Consider the following 14,881-nt stretch of genomic DNA (forward strand, 5'->3'; position numbering starts at 1 on the left):
AACCCCTGCCAACGCCTGGCTCACTAAGGTGGAGGGAATTCCCACCCAGTGTTTAAAGTTGTCCCCTGTAGATGACATCAGAAATAATTTTCCGTTGGATTCCCCCAAGCCAAGGAGGAATGAGGCCTTGCTCCCGTTTGCACTCCCTGCAGTTGGCTGGACTCCCACCCCACTTCCTTCCCCTCGTGTAGACGGATCATCCTTGGTGGCCTCAAGTCAGAGCCGCAACTGTCCCGGCTTGAACTCTTGGGTGTGCTCTGCAGCCCCATTACGGGGTAGACGATGTGGCTGGGGGCCGTGTTCCTTGCTGGGCTTAGCCAGCTTGCCTTGGCTTTGCAAGGAAGGTGGGCTAGTAGATTGGCTACAGCCTCGGGAGCCTCAAGCCCCACTGGGTTCTTGGCTGTTAGCCTTAGCTTGTAGGCACAAGCAGGTCAGGCGACTTTCGGGAAGCCTGCCATGCGAGACGTTCCAGTGAGACCTCCAATTTCTGACTGCTGAGGCCATTAGCCCGTTGTTGGGTAGGGACCGTCTCTATATGTTGCCGAATTGTCCTTCCCAAGCGCATAGTACAGTGCTCCGCACACAGTAAGCGCTCAATAAATACGATTGAATGAATTAGGGGGATGCGTCCAACGGGGGTGTGCTTGTGTGAAAGAGTTAAGTAGCTCCCGCCGTGCATAATTCCCAGAAGATCACCCGGCCTCTGAGAACTCTAGTTCCGAAACCCCAGAAGGGCCGGATGCCGTAGCACAGTGTGGTAGCTCGGTCCAGTTACCGATGGGGAGGAAGAGGAGAGGGTGGATGGAGTGAATCCCTTTTTCCCGGGGGCTGTCCCTGCCGTTTTTGGGTTCACAGGGCTACGGCTGTAGATCTGGACACCCGCGGCTATCTCGCCAGCCTCTCCCGGGTGCCCATCGCCCCTGATCATCAGAACACGTGCCCGGAACCGCGGATCCAAAGGAGAGGGGGGTGCTGTCACCCTGGAAATGGGTGTAGCCGAAAGGTGGCAAGTCGGCAGTGGTGGCTTGTCGTGTCACTCAGGTCCCCACAGCAGAAGTCACTACCCCAGGGCCTTCCAGCTCGAATTCATCAAATGACCATAGTGGCCTGTGGCCGTCTGGGATCTGGTGTTCCTGGGGGCAGCGGGTAATGAAAACAAGGGCCGCCATTCAGTTCTACACAGCCCCTCAGGCTCTAGTCTGGTTTTTGGTATAACATCCATGTGTCTGTTTCTTCCCCACCCCTCTACGTGTTGCAGAGGAAGTCAAGCAAAGCCAAGGAGAAGAAACAGAAGCGGTTGGAGGAACGAGCAGCTATGGATGCTGTCTGTGCCAAAGTGGAGGCTGCCAACAAGGTGAATCCTTTCCCTTTCCGGCCCGTGCCATCCCGCTTTTGTCAGGGCTGGCAGAAAACCGGGCTAGGGGACAGATTTCCCGTGGAGTCTTTAATGGGATTGATTTGGGTGCCACCAAGTGGCCTGAAAAAGAAGCAGCGTGGCTCAGTGGAAAGGGCCCGGGCTGCGGAGTCAGAGGTCATGAGTTCAAATGATGATGATTTTGCATTTATTAAGCGCTTACTATGTGCAAAGCACTGTTCTAAGCGCAGGGGAAGGTACAAGGCAATCAGGTTGTCCCTCAGGGGACTCACAGTCTTAATCCCCATTTTACAGATGAGGTAACTGAGGCACAGAGAAGTGAAGTGACTTGCCCGAAGTCACACAGCTGACAATTGGCAGAGCCGGGATTGGAACCCACGACCTCTGACTCCAAAGCCCGGGCTCTTTTCCACAGTTGTCAGCTGTGTGACTTTGGGCAAATCACTTCACTTCTCCGGGCCTCAGTTCCCTCATCTGTAAAATGGGGATGAAGACTGGGAGCCCCCCCGTGGGACAACCTGATCACCTTGCAACCTCCCCAGCGCTTAGAACAGTGCTTTACACATAGTAAGTGCTTAATAAATGCCATTATTATTATCCAGTCTGCCCCAGCTTGCTCTTCTTAAGCTTCTTGTATTAGCAGATGTTCACTCCCCATGCTGCATTCTGCTGAGTCTTGGTTTTGATTCAGATGCTGCCTTTTACGCATCCCTCCTCTGGCTACGTCCTAGAAATTTGCAGATTCCCGGTATTTCTTTTCCTCGCCCCCGTGCAAAACATAAAGGTCAGGGGTTAGGGTTCTGATCCCCACTTCCTAGTTGCAACAACTCTGAGCCACCCATACCCAGCCCGAAATAATCCCCACTCCCATTCCCACTGATTTTGCCTCGGTAGCTCTAGAGAAGAGGATTCCCCAGGTAGCAGAGTTGGAAAGAGACTGCCTTTGGACTAAGTAAACAAACAAGCAGAGCAAAGTTCAGAAAGATGAGCATTCTCAGGCAGGGCTTGGAAGTTGCCTGCTCTGGGCATGCTTCTCAGCTCTTCAGCTGGCCCATGGCCAGTAGTGGCTTCCCGTTGCCACTGGGATTAAGACGGCGAGCCCCACGTGGGGCAACCTGATCACCTTGTACCCTCCCCGGCGCTTAGAACAATGCTTTGCACATAGTAAGTGCTTAACACATGCCATCATTATTATTAGTATTATAATTAAAATCACCTCTCCCCAGACTCTTGGGATGGTGAAAGATGCTGAATGGTCCTGTGGGGAAATCAAAGCTTTTCTCTGGTACTTTCTGATCAGAGCTCATCGTCAACAGTAAATCTAGTTCTAAAACTGTTCCTCTGCCATAGTGCAGTACAGTTTGGAAACCTGGGAAGGTGTTTGGTTAATCTCTTTAAAGTCCGAAAGATCCCCTCCAAAAGGGCCTGGCGTATCAGTCAATCAGTGGAATGTATCGAGCGCTTACTGTGTGCAGAGCACCGTACTAAGCACTTGGGAGAGTACAGTATAACGTTGGTAGACACGTTCCCTGCCCATAAGAAGCTTACAGTTTAGAGGAGCAATGGCTGTTGTATTTATTGTTATTGTTGATTGCTCATTGATCACCCAGCACTGTCAGCCTGGGAGTTGGGACGTTGAAGGAAGGACACTGTCTGGAGCCAGCGTATTTATTTCAGCTCCAAGCACTTGTTGCAGTAACACGTGGCTTCGTTCTGAGCCCGGTGAGCCTTCCGGGCTTTCCCAACCACTGTACCAGCTCTGCCCAGGTTATTGTGGCCTTCACAGTCTTCCCTCTGGATTGTAAACCCATTATGGGCAGGGAACATGTCCACTAATTTTCTTGTATTGTACTCTCCCAAGCGCTTAGTACAGTGCTCTGCACGTTGTAATAACAATAATGGTATTTGTTAAGCACTTACTATGTGTCAAGCACTGTTTTAAGTGCTGGGATAGATACAGGATCATCAGGTTGGACATGAGGACCACATGAGGTTCACATTCTTAATCCCCATTTTACAGATGAAGTAACTGTCTGAGAAATGAAGTAACTTTCCCAAGGTCATACAGCAGGCAAGTGGCGGAGCCAGGATTAGAACCCAGGTCCTTCTGATTCCCAGGCCAGTGCTCTAGCCAGTACACCATGCTAAATTCCATCGATTGATTGACTGATCCACAGAGCTGAACAGAAGTTCTTTTTGTGGGGGAAATCACTTTGCAAGGGGGTGAGGGGAAAGCTTCCCACTCTTCACTCCTTCCCCAGTTTTCGAGCTCTGTCCGGGCTGGAATTCCAGTGCTAACTCCAGGGAATATTGGCTTTGCTCCCCGGTAAGTTGCAGCTTCTAGGCCAGGGTTAAGGCTGACTATATGAGATGTATTGAGCAAGTGAAATTGCCTGGTTGTTCTGCTGGCGTTTGCCATCTCAGCCGGCGCATAATGGTTTTTATGCACATGGGATGATGATTACTCTACTGGTAAACCATCATTGCATTTAAAGCCATTTTCCTTCTCGCGCGGTACATTCTGCTCCTTCCCTCTTGCTCGTCAGCAGCTACGGTCTCCATCAGCGAAGGGGAGACCCAAAATGGGAAGGGGCGTAGGCCTCTCCAGCTGTTGCCGGTACAGTGCTTTGCACACAGTAAGCGCCCAGTAAACACGATTGAATTGAATGTCCGAGCCCATGAGGTGCTGTGCCACGTTAGCCCACGATATCCCCCATATATATATTTTTTAGTGAAGACCCCACCAGTCGATGATTCAGGGGATGTGAGCCCCTCACTCAGTAATGGCCTACAAACCAGATGAGAGCACAGCAGAATCTGCTGCACCCCACAGAGGATGCCCCACATTCATTGCACCAATCATTGCACAGTACATCCGGGGGGCCGCAGGAGAGTATGGATGGCTCAGCTCAAACCATCACCATTACTGAAAAACAGCTCAAGCATACATCCTACTGATGGTGGCACCCCCAGAGAAGTCCCCCCGAAAAAGGACAGATTCTGTGGGTACCAAGTATGGTTGTGGTTGGAACTAGGGGTTCCCCATTGGCCTCTTCAATCAATCAATCAATCAATCGTATTTATTGAGCGCTTACTGTGTGCAGAGCACTGTACTAAGCGCTTGGGAAGTACAAGTTGGCAACATATAGAGACAGTCCCTACCCAACAGCGGGCTCACAGTCTAGAAACCATGGGAAAATGAGGCACACACCATCCTGGGCCTCCATCCACCCCCAGCTATCTCTGCTCTCCCCCTCTCCCCCCGTTTCCTTATTTTCCAGAAACTGTCGGCAGCTAATCATGAGGTGGTGTTATCACCCCCATTTTTCCCTATGCTACCTTCTGGGTCAGGAGTATGCTGGGAATTTTTAGGTTCTTCCTGGATTTGGTCAGACTGGATCCTTTCTGTCCAGTGAAAGGACAAGCAGAGATGTATAAGTGGAGAAGAGTAAGAAGTCTGCTCGTTCACTGTGTCCCAACCCCTCCGTAAAGTTCCCCTTTATTCTTGATTTTCAAGGGTGCACCACCCCTTACTCCTCTTCCTCCTTGCTTTTCCCCAAACCTCCCGCACTTTGAAATCAGGGGAAAACGCGAAAGATACCCCTTGATGAATCCTATCGATGACATGAATTGAAATCTCCCAGTGTTAGATTCGAGATAGTAGAGGGCAAAAGCCTGTTGCGCGTGGGCTGTAATCTTGCCAAGGCCCGTACTCGCTCTGCTTTGTCAAGTGACCCGTCTCTCTGTCTCCCTCTGTTTACAGCTCGGAGATCCCTTAGAGGCCTTCCCAGTGTTCAAAAAATATGACCGAAATGGGTGAGTTACAGAGCTCTTCTTTCCCCGGCCAACTGAGTTGGGCTGGTCCTGTTTGGCTTTCTTCAGCTGGCACCCCTCTCCCCTTTGTTGCTCTCCTTCTGATTCCCGGGAAGAATCAGCAGCTGTGGCAGGCTCTCAAATCTCCTGTCAGCGGGTGTCTGATTAACTTTTGGCATCTCAACTTGAGTGTTTGCAGCCTTGAAGAAGGCTTTCGAATGCCTCAACAGGCCTCAGATATTCTCTACTATTTAATCCACGAAACATATGCCAGGATATAGAGGGAGCCTTCCCATGGAATAGCCCCACATCCCTATGCCAGACCGATCATAGATGCCCAATTAGAGTTAAACAAGATTCCCAAGCCAGAAACATTCCACTGGGTCATTCCAATATAATAGGGAAAGTGAGAGCGCTGTAACTGGAGGTAAAAGTTTACAATATTGCCTGATCAGTACTTACTAAGGAAAAAGAGGCCTTCAGTAAATCCTGTAGAAAAAGAACTCAGAATTTACCATGGGAGTAGAACTAGTGGATAGAGCATGGGTCAGAGTGTCAGAAGGACCTGGGTTCTAATCCCTGCTCTACCACTTGGCTGCTGTGTGATCTTGGGCAAGTCACTTCACTTCTCTGTGCCTCAGTTTCCTCATCTGTAAAATGAGGATTAAGACTGTGAGCCCCATGTGGGACATGGCCTCTGTCCAACTTAAGTAGCGTCTGTCTGTCCCGGTGCTTAGTACAGTGCTTGGCACATAGCACTGAACAAGTACCATTAAAAAAAAAAGAAGAAAACTGAGAGACCCACACTCCTCTTCTGAAGGTGCTTATCTGTAATAATTAGGTGGCATCTGTCTGAGCTAAATTCCAACAGGTCCTCAACCTTTGAGGCTTAGAACCGTGTCTCCTCATGGAATAGTGAAATGGGAGAGTCTTCTTCAAGGAGTGTGGAGTTTGTTTCCGGGCCCGATATCAAACTTCAGGCCAACACTTCACAAGTGCTGGGGAAATTCCGCACCCTGGTAACCTGCTTCGCCGTTCCCTTTTCCATGTTCGGACAGTGTCCTAGAAGTTGTAGAGAAGATAAAATTAAACCTGGCTCACAATCCAAATTCAGGGTAGGAGATTCAGGAGGAGAAACAGCTCTGATGAAAGGAGAGGGAACCCTTCAGGAAGGCGAGTGCCAAAATGGCATAACGGAAACATACACTGTGGAAGAGCCAGGTGCATTCGAGTTCCCTCTGGCCAACTTTTGGAGTCTGCAGTGTCTCCGGGTGGGCCCTGTAGAAGTGTATCCTGTCGAGGCTTTGAAAGAAGAGTGAAGGGACTTATTGGAGTGGGCAGTGACAGGTTGTATGGGACATTGGGGCCCACAGGAAGAATGCCTGTGAGACGGAGTCGGAGAGAAGAACACGGTGGGTGGATAATAGGAGCAGCAGAGAAGAACAGGAAAAGCTTTGCTTTTAAGGCAAGAGCAAAAAATCCATGAGATTCAGTCTTGATCTAGAGGAAGGAGGCATTTCCAGTATTAGAGCTTGGTGAGGCTGGGGCAGTGAGCAGGAGAATAGCCATATTTTAGAGTGGGAGTCTGGGACAGAAAGTCCATCTAAAATGCTCTAATCTCTGCCCAGACACATATATGACTCTCTGGCTCCCTTTCGAGCTGCGCTGGGCATTTGTCTCTGAGTCAGACAAGAGATGGTGCTTTGGGCCATGATGACCAGGTCCTCCGCCAGGTCCGTTTCAGATGTGAGGCTTCCCACGGATGTTCATGTTTTCCCTCCTGACAGGTTAAATATCACCATTGAGTGTAAGCGAGTCTCCGGGTTGGAGCAGACTACAGTGGACTGGGCTTTTGAACTCACCAAAACCAATATGCAAACCTTGTAAGTGTCACCCGGAGGAGCTGTCAGCGATTTCTTCAGAGGGTGCCAGGGAGGGTCAGGGTTGCCAGGTGTGTTTGGTTGGAGGCAGCGTCAGCCCAGCGGAAAGAGCAGAGGACGGGGAGTAAGGATTTTGGGGATCGAGTCCCAGCTCGGCCACTGGCAAGTCATTTAACCTTAAGCGCTTAGTACAGTGCTCTGCACACAGTAAGCACTTAATAAATATGATTGATTGATTTAACCTCTCTGGCCTCCTCATCTGTAAGATGGGGATGAGGTAGACTGAGAACCCCCTGTGGAAAAGGGATAGTATCCGATCCAGTAGCCATATATCTACCCCACTGCTTGGCACATAGTGAGCACCTAACGAAGACTATAATTATGTTTTACATATATTGTAATGGGAGAAAAGAGACTCCAAAAGAAGGGAAGAACCAGAGGGAAAAGGAGTACTGATGGGGAAGTATCAGGACAAGTATTTGCTGGGTGTCCAAAGGGTGCCTGGGCTCTTGGGGGCTTATGGTATTTGTTAAGCATTGACTATGTGCTAAGCATTGGGGTAGGTGCAAGCTAATCAGATTGGTCACAGTCCATGTCCCACTCGGGGCTCACAGTCTTAGTCCCCGTTTTATAGAAGAGGTAACTGAGGCCTCGAGAAGTGAAGTGACTCGCCCAAGGTCACACAACAGACAGGTGGCGGAGCCGGGACCAGAACCTAGGTCCTTCTGACTCCCGGGCCTGTGCTCTAACCACTAGGCCACGCTTGCTTAGTGGTGAATGGAGTTCCTGCCCTCAGAGTGTGCGTGTGATTGAGCGGAAGGATCGGGTCATTGCTTGTAGTAGCCAGTTGGCAAAAGGTAGATGGCTGGAGGAAATGAGCCGTGAGCCGAGATTGAAGACGGGTGGGAATTGGTATGGCAAACAAGCGTGCAAGGCGATCTTGGGAAGGGAAGCAGGGCTGGGACAAAGAGAAGCCAGTCTCAGGCAGCTAGAAGGAAAGCTGAGCTGTAGCGGGATGTAGGGATGGCGGGGGAGGAGAAAGTATGTGGTCAGCCTGGGACGAGCTTGGAGGGTAAGTCAAAAGTTTGTCTAGAATGCAGAGTGGCAAGCTTCGGAAGAGCCAGAGAGATTGTAAGCTCACTGTGTACAGGGAATGTGTCTGTTATATTGTTATATCGTACTCCCCCAAATGCTTGGTTCAGTGCTCTCCGCAAAGTAAACGTTTATTAAATACAGTTGACTGAGAGACAGCCACAGGGTAAGGGCAGCAAGCAGGGAAACTGATCCTGTCAGGAGAAAGAAGCACAGAGCTCTTTGTATGGGAAGATTTAGCAGAAGCTGTATTTGAGTGACTACTTCGGTCGAGTGTTGTGCCGGGTGTTGAGGAAAGTTTTGAAAGCAGGGCCATCGCCAGTTACCTGAAGGTGGGGCGGGGGGGGGCCCTAGTTCTCTGCAAGGACTGTAGTTGGGACTGTACCTCAGAGAATTTGGCCAGCTTGGCTCCAAGAAGTTCCCAAGTTTCGGGTTTGGGCTCGGAGCTGGGGTGTGCTGTATTGCGAGGATGATGAATCCTAGAAGTTCCCGTGTTTGACCACCTCCCCGCCACCTCCTTCCCTCCCTCCGTCTCGTATTCCCTAATGGTAGAAGAGGAGGGGTTACTGAATAGCCAGTCCCACCAACAGGAACTGAAAAGTTCGACAGAAATATACTCACGAGATTATCGGGGGAGACGTAAGTGTTGGGGCAGCAGGGTGGGGCCTGAGACCAAGGCTTCAGCTGGAAACGAGGTTTTCTCCTTCCAAGGAGATTTGGTTTGGCGAAGAGAAGATGGAGGGCTCCCTTTCTTAAAGGCCGGCCGGACTAGTTGTTCCCACCTGCAGCGCAGCTTTGCATGGGTTTGGAGAGACGAATGTCAGGAGTGGGAGCGGACCCCTCTGAGCATCGACAGCAGCAGGGATGATTGCGGAGCCCAGGCTTAAAGGAGGCAGGACTCCCCGCTTCCTCCCTGGGGGAGTCCCTGGCCGAGCCAGGCTCAAACGTAGCCTCCGAGTCCTGACATTCCCCCCGGGTGCCGGGACCCTCCCCCGCCCAAATCTGCCCTCCTTTCCCTTTCTCCTTCCCCAGGTATGAGCAGAGCGAGTGGGGATGGAAGGACAGAGAAAAGCGGGAGGAGATGACAGACGACCGGGCCTGGTACCTTATTGCTTGGGAGGAGAGCTCCGTCCCTGTCGCCTTCTCTCACTTTCGGTTTGATGTGGAGTGCGGGGATGAAGTCCTGTACTGGTATGCGCCCACCCGTAGACCGACACACTCCCTGATGCTTTGCCCCCACCCCCCCACTTTCTCAACCCAGTGGGTTGCCCTGTAGCCAGCGAGGGAGGGAGGGAGGAGCAGGGGTTCCTCACATCGCTTAGCACCAGGGGCTCAGGAGCCACCTTGTCATCGCTCTGCCCCCATCACTGGAAGACATGAAGCTGTGGGGAAGGGGCTGTCAGTGGATGAGCCCAGCCTTGAGACACGCCTCTGTCTGTCCATCTGGGAGTCTGCCCTGCGTGCATGGGTTCTGTGGATGTCTCCTGCCTTCCTCGTGGCGAGCCCTCGGTTAAAGCCTTTCGTTCTTAAAACGTAGCCTCCCCATTTCTCTCTCGCTCTTCCCCTTCTCCTCATCTTCTAGCTATGAGGTCCAGTTGGAAAACAAGGTGCGGCGGAAAGGTCTGGGGAAATTCCTCATCCAGATCCTCCAGCTCATGGCCAACAGGTAAAATCTCCCTGGAAGGAAGGAAGTCTGGGAGCCGGGCAGACCTCACCCCCGTCCTGCTTTCTAAGGAGCAGTCACTGCCACCCCGGGCTCCTTGCAAACCCGCCAACCTCAAGGAGTTTGGGGATCCTCATCCCCCTCTCCATCCCCACCGTCTTACCTCCTTCCCTTCCCCACAGCACCTGTATATATGTATATATGTTTGTACATATTTATTACTCTATTTATTTATTTTACTTGTACATATCTATTCTATTTATTTTATTTTGTTAATATGTTTGGTTTCGTTCTCTGTCTCCCCCTTCTAGACTGTGAGCCCACTGTTGGGTAGGGACTGTCGCTATATGTTGCCAGCTTGTACTTCCCAAGCGCTTAGTACAGTGCTGTGCACACAGTAAGCACTCAATAAATACGATTGATTCTAAGAAGCCCCCCGAAAGCTCCGCAAGACCCTCTGCCTGTGGGCAGGAATCCCGTCTCCCAAGTGCTTAGTAGAGAAGCAGCATGGCTTAGTGGGAGTCAGAGGTCATGGGCTCTAATCCCGGTTCTGTCACTTGTCAGCTATGTGACTTTGGGCAAGTCAGTTAACTTCTCTGTGCCTGTTACCTCATCTGTAAACTGGGGATTAAGACTGTGAGCCCTAGGTGGGACGACCTGATTACCTTGTATCCCCCCCAGCACTTAGAACGGTGCTTGGCGCTTAACAAATAAGCGCTTAACAAATACCATCATTATTACAATGCTCTGCCCGCAATAAGTGCTCGATAAATTCTCTCAACTGATTAACAGACTCCCCCAGCCAACGAGGAGCTGCTCCCCCTCTTTTCTAGCTGTAGGACTTGTTCTTTTCGACGCCGCACGGGATCATCATCATCAATCGTATTTATTGAGGGCTTACTATGTGCAGAGCACTGTACTAAGCGCTGGGGAAGTACAAATTGGCAACATATAGAGACAGTCCCTACCCAACAGTGGGCTCACAGTCTAAAAGGGGGAGACAGAGAACAAAACCAAACATACTAACGAAATAAAATAAATAGAATAGATATGTACAAATAAAATAGAGTAATAAATATGTACAAACATATATACATATATACAGGTGCTGTGGGGAAGGGCAGGAGGTAAGATGGGGGGGATGGTGAAGGAAGGGGCTCGCCCGGCCTGACGCGTGCTCTGGCCTTATTTTTCCATCCCCAGCACACAGATGAAGAAAGTCATGCTAACAGTATTCAAGCACAATCACGGAGCGTACCAGTTTTTCAGAGAAGCGTTGCAGTAAGTAGCGGGGGCCCTGGTGGGAGAGCATGTTTGTGTGTGTGTGTGTGCGCACGTAGGGACCACCCTCCAGGGTTTGCTCCCTTAATCCCCTGGGGCTGCGGCCAGGGTGATGGACAGAGGATCCAGTCCTCTCCAGGTGGAGCCACCAGGCCCACCCTCTTATCCGCCCCCCTCTGACCCTTCTTTCGCCAAATCTTGTCTCTCTGCAACCCTGTCCCGGACGAGTGTGGTGGGGCAACGAAGGGAGCCAGAGCAGCCCTCCTTAACCCACCCCCCTCGCCTCCTCCCACAGGTTTGAAATTGACGACAGCTCCCCTAGCATGTCCGGCTGCTGCGGCGATGACTGCTCCTATGAGATCCTGAGCCGGAGGACGAAATTCGGGGACAGCCAGCACTCCCATCCCGGTGGGCACTGTGGCAGCTGTTGCCACTGAGGCTTCCTGCCCCAGCCCGAGCCGCTTCTTCCCGGCGCCCGGCCCCCTTCGCCTCGCCTCTCGCCATTCTACCGACCAGCCACCTCTGCCTCTCAGGTTCCCCGGGGCCCTGCAGGTGCCGGACTGCACCCCAAAAGCACAGAGTCATGCCCCTCCTCACTGGGTGAGGGACACACCGAGCTTCTCTTCCTTCCCCACAGACTTGAAGGACGGGAGCAGTGCAGGGAGTGAGCCCTCAGGGGACGGAACCGTGTGGCACAAAACGGAGGAGTCCCCTCCCGCTTCTCCAAGCTCCCCCCTGTAAGGGGCGGCTCTTGGGATTGAGCCAGCCTGTCGGACAGGTGTGTTTCCTGCTGTGTCTTTGGGAAGGGGCTTTTCCCCTCCCCTACCTGCCTGACGCCTACCCCCACCCCCCCAACAAAGTGCAGGACCGTCCCACTCTTCCCTTCCCCAACATACACACTTCAAGTTGGACTTACTGCGCTCTTTGCGGTTTCCCCCCCTGCGGAAGATGAGGTGTGTTGGCTTCCCCTCCAGGGAGGATGCAGCATTCCTGGATCTGGGTCGGGGGGCTCTTCACGGCACTCAAGGGGGAGCACCCTGTTGGGTGGGGGGGGGTGTCCAATGGCAACAAAGACACTGGAGCAGTCCCTGCCGGTGGTGATTAAGGAATCTGTCCTTTTCACGGCCCACAGCTCCCTTCCAGGGGCGATGTGGTGAAAGATCTTTCACACAGAGATCAGGAGGAATAAGGAAGATGATTTGGGGAAAACTTTTTTAGCATTTTTTAATGGATCACGTCTTTTTTACTTCTCTGCAGTTCAATGAAATCATCCCGTAGTGTCTGTGAAGGCCTGTGGGTCAATCACTCGGTGCAGAAGTTTCCTGCGGCCTCCCCTCACACACACACAAACACACACACTCACCCGTGCACACCCTCCCGCCTGGGGTCTTCTCTCCCTGGTCCCCATCACCGCCCAACTGAGGGATAGAAGCAGTCCAGCTTGTTTGGAAAAGAAGAGTCCATGGAGGCAGATGGGTGGTCAAGACACCCTGCTGAGTTGGGGACTTTTAGTTCCTCCCATCCTAACTTCCTGGTGCCGGAACACCATGGAAGAAAACCAGAAGGACATCCCCGTTCCCCTTCGTCTTCCCCGCCTTCCCCATTCCCCGGCAGACCTCCGGGAGAGACAGTATCAGGAAGTCCCCTGAAGAGCTCTCGTCCCCGTTTGTGTACGGATTTTGCCGCATCCTCCCCCAATGACTTGGTGCTGATATCTCTCCGAAGGTGGGAACTCCTTCCTTCTCCCTCCTCTCGGAGAGCCCTTGGTGGCCTGCAGATCCACGCTGCGTCTAGACTCCCAACTCGCCCCATCTTTTGCCTCAGTGAGGCAGTACTGCCACTAACCCAACTCCCCCTCGCTGCCCCTCAAGTTGATGAGGAGCGGATCCTCGAGGCCACCCTCGGTCCGACCTGTTCTGGCCCGGAGGCGGGAGCAACCTAGAGACCAGCCCACCCGGAGGGCTCCTCTTCTCTCCTCCGCGCCTGCCTGCCTGCTGAGCCGCAGTCAAGGAAAGGAGAGGCAGAGGGGAGGAGAGCCGGGCTGAGCCGTCCTGATGTTTGGCACCCCTCTCGTCCTTTTCTGCCTCCTTTCCCCCCCACACCAGAGGAGGAGACGAACCCTTTCCAGGAAAACAGAACTCATGATGTGCCCACATCCCCCACCTCCGCCCCCACTCCAGGGGTACTTCTGCGCAATCCTTGATGAAAATTGTAATAGGGAAGGCCTGCCTGAGGCCATTCTTTCCTCCTCAGAAAAGGGGAAAGAAAAACTGCCTAGGAGCAGTTGCGGCCATGGGTGGGATCTTCCCTACAGCAGCTTCATCCTCAGATGTCCCTTGTAAAACACACAATACACACACTCACGTGAATACATGTGCATCTCTTCCCTGACACCAGCCCTTGATCTACTGTAAACCCAGCCACCCAGGGTTGTTCTTTGAGAGGTTTTTCCTTCCCTTGCTTTGGTTCAATCTTTCATCCCCCTTAGTCCCATGTAAAAGATGAGTTGGTTTTTTTTTGTCTGTGAAGATTTTACACTGGATTTTTGTCCCTATTTCCCCCCAGTCCCCGGGGTTTCCCAGAGAAACTGCCAAAGGGTGAATTTTCCTTGTGTCTAAAAGGAGTTTGCTGGAGCGTCTGAGAAACTAGTCACAAATCAAGCATGTGAGAGAGCAGAGCACTGGGGCATGATTTGAGGGATTGGTGTACCCAGATCATGGATTTCCTGTACTGCTGCCACTCCCATAAACCAAAAGAAAACCCTACAAAAATCCCAAGTAACTTCAGTTAGTGCATATATCTGTGTGTCCCTCCTTCCCTCCCCCCTGGCTCTTGGTTCTGATTCTGTTAAGTAGGCCACAACCAGAAGGCTCATTATTTTCAAGGGATTCTTTACAGAGTCCACCACCTCTTTCCCCCTGCCCCTTTTCCTTTCTAGCCCTTCCCCTCTTTCTCCCATCCCTCCTGTCACCCCTCTCTCCCCATCTTTCTCACACCACTCTTTCCTCTCTGTCTCTTCCTCCACCCCCTTCCTCCTCAAACCTCTCTTCCTCAACTCCCCTTCCTCTCCCCATTCCCTTATCTCCACCCCTTCCTCTCTGTCTCCTTATCCCCCCACGCCCCTTTCCCTTACTCTTCTCCCTCTCCACTCCTCTCCTCTGTCTCCCCATTCTCCTCTCTGTCTCTCTTTCCTTCTCTCTCTTCCCCTTGCTCCTTTCCCCCTCCACTCCTTTCCTCTTTCTCCCAATTTCCACCCCTTTCTCGTTCCCTTGCCCTCTCTCTTCCCCTTACTCCTCTCCCCCTCCACTCCTTTTCTCTGTCTTCCTGTTCCCCCCTCTCTCCCTTTCTCCACCCCCCCTTCTCCTTCTCCCTATCCCAGCCCTATTCTCCAGTTGGCTGAGGGCTTCTCTGAGACTTTCTCCTGGTGGGATGGGGTAATTTTGGTTTTTCTCTGTCCTCTGTTTTCCCTTTCAACTTTTGTTTTTTCACCCCATCCACCAAATCTAGTTTTGAGAGATGTAGCTGGCTGTTTGTACTATCTTTTTTTGTGTGTGTGGCGTTTTCAATTTTTGTTTCCCAAGACTGATCTATTTTGGATTTTTAAGTTGTATTCATCCTGTGTTCCTTGGGTTATTTTTGTTGGTGAGAGAGAGAGAGTGTGTGTATGTGTGTTTGAGAGAGACTCATTTTAACCACTTTCTGTCTTTAGAAGAAAATTTGAAGATGAACTCCCCACTTCTTGGTATATATATATATGTATATATATATACATATAAT

General features: G+C 51.6%; 1 protein-coding gene across 5 annotated transcripts in view; it reads left to right on the top strand.

The window, feature by feature from the left end:
• NAA40 (N-alpha-acetyltransferase 40, NatD catalytic subunit) overlaps positions 1 to 14,081 on the top strand; it is a 58,812-nt gene extending 44,731 nt beyond the window's left edge. For 2 of the 5 annotated variants that reach the window (XM_038765118.1, XM_038765116.1), the window contains exons 2-8: positions 1,259 to 1,354; positions 5,139 to 5,191; positions 6,976 to 7,071; positions 9,193 to 9,351; positions 9,743 to 9,826; positions 11,027 to 11,104; positions 11,400 to 14,081. In XM_038765118.1, the coding sequence (XP_038621046.1) occupies positions 1,316 to 1,354; positions 5,139 to 5,191; positions 6,976 to 7,071; positions 9,193 to 9,351; positions 9,743 to 9,826; positions 11,027 to 11,104; positions 11,400 to 11,541 (651 nt within the window). In that variant the 5' untranslated portion in view covers positions 1,259 to 1,315 and the 3' untranslated portion in view covers positions 11,542 to 14,081. The remainder of the gene's footprint in view (positions 1 to 1,258; positions 1,355 to 5,138; positions 5,192 to 6,975; positions 7,072 to 9,192; positions 9,352 to 9,742; positions 9,827 to 11,026; positions 11,105 to 11,399) is intronic. The other 3 variants (XR_005455686.1, XM_038765117.1, XM_038765120.1) reach the window with 3 other exon arrangements.
• Positions 14,082 to 14,881: the final 800 nt, after the last annotated feature.

The sequence above is a fragment of the Tachyglossus aculeatus genome, chromosome 22 (genome assembly GCF_015852505.1).
Source record: "Tachyglossus aculeatus isolate mTacAcu1 chromosome 22, mTacAcu1.pri, whole genome shotgun sequence".
In the NCBI taxonomy this organism is placed as follows: Eukaryota; Metazoa; Chordata; class Mammalia; order Monotremata; family Tachyglossidae; genus Tachyglossus; species Tachyglossus aculeatus.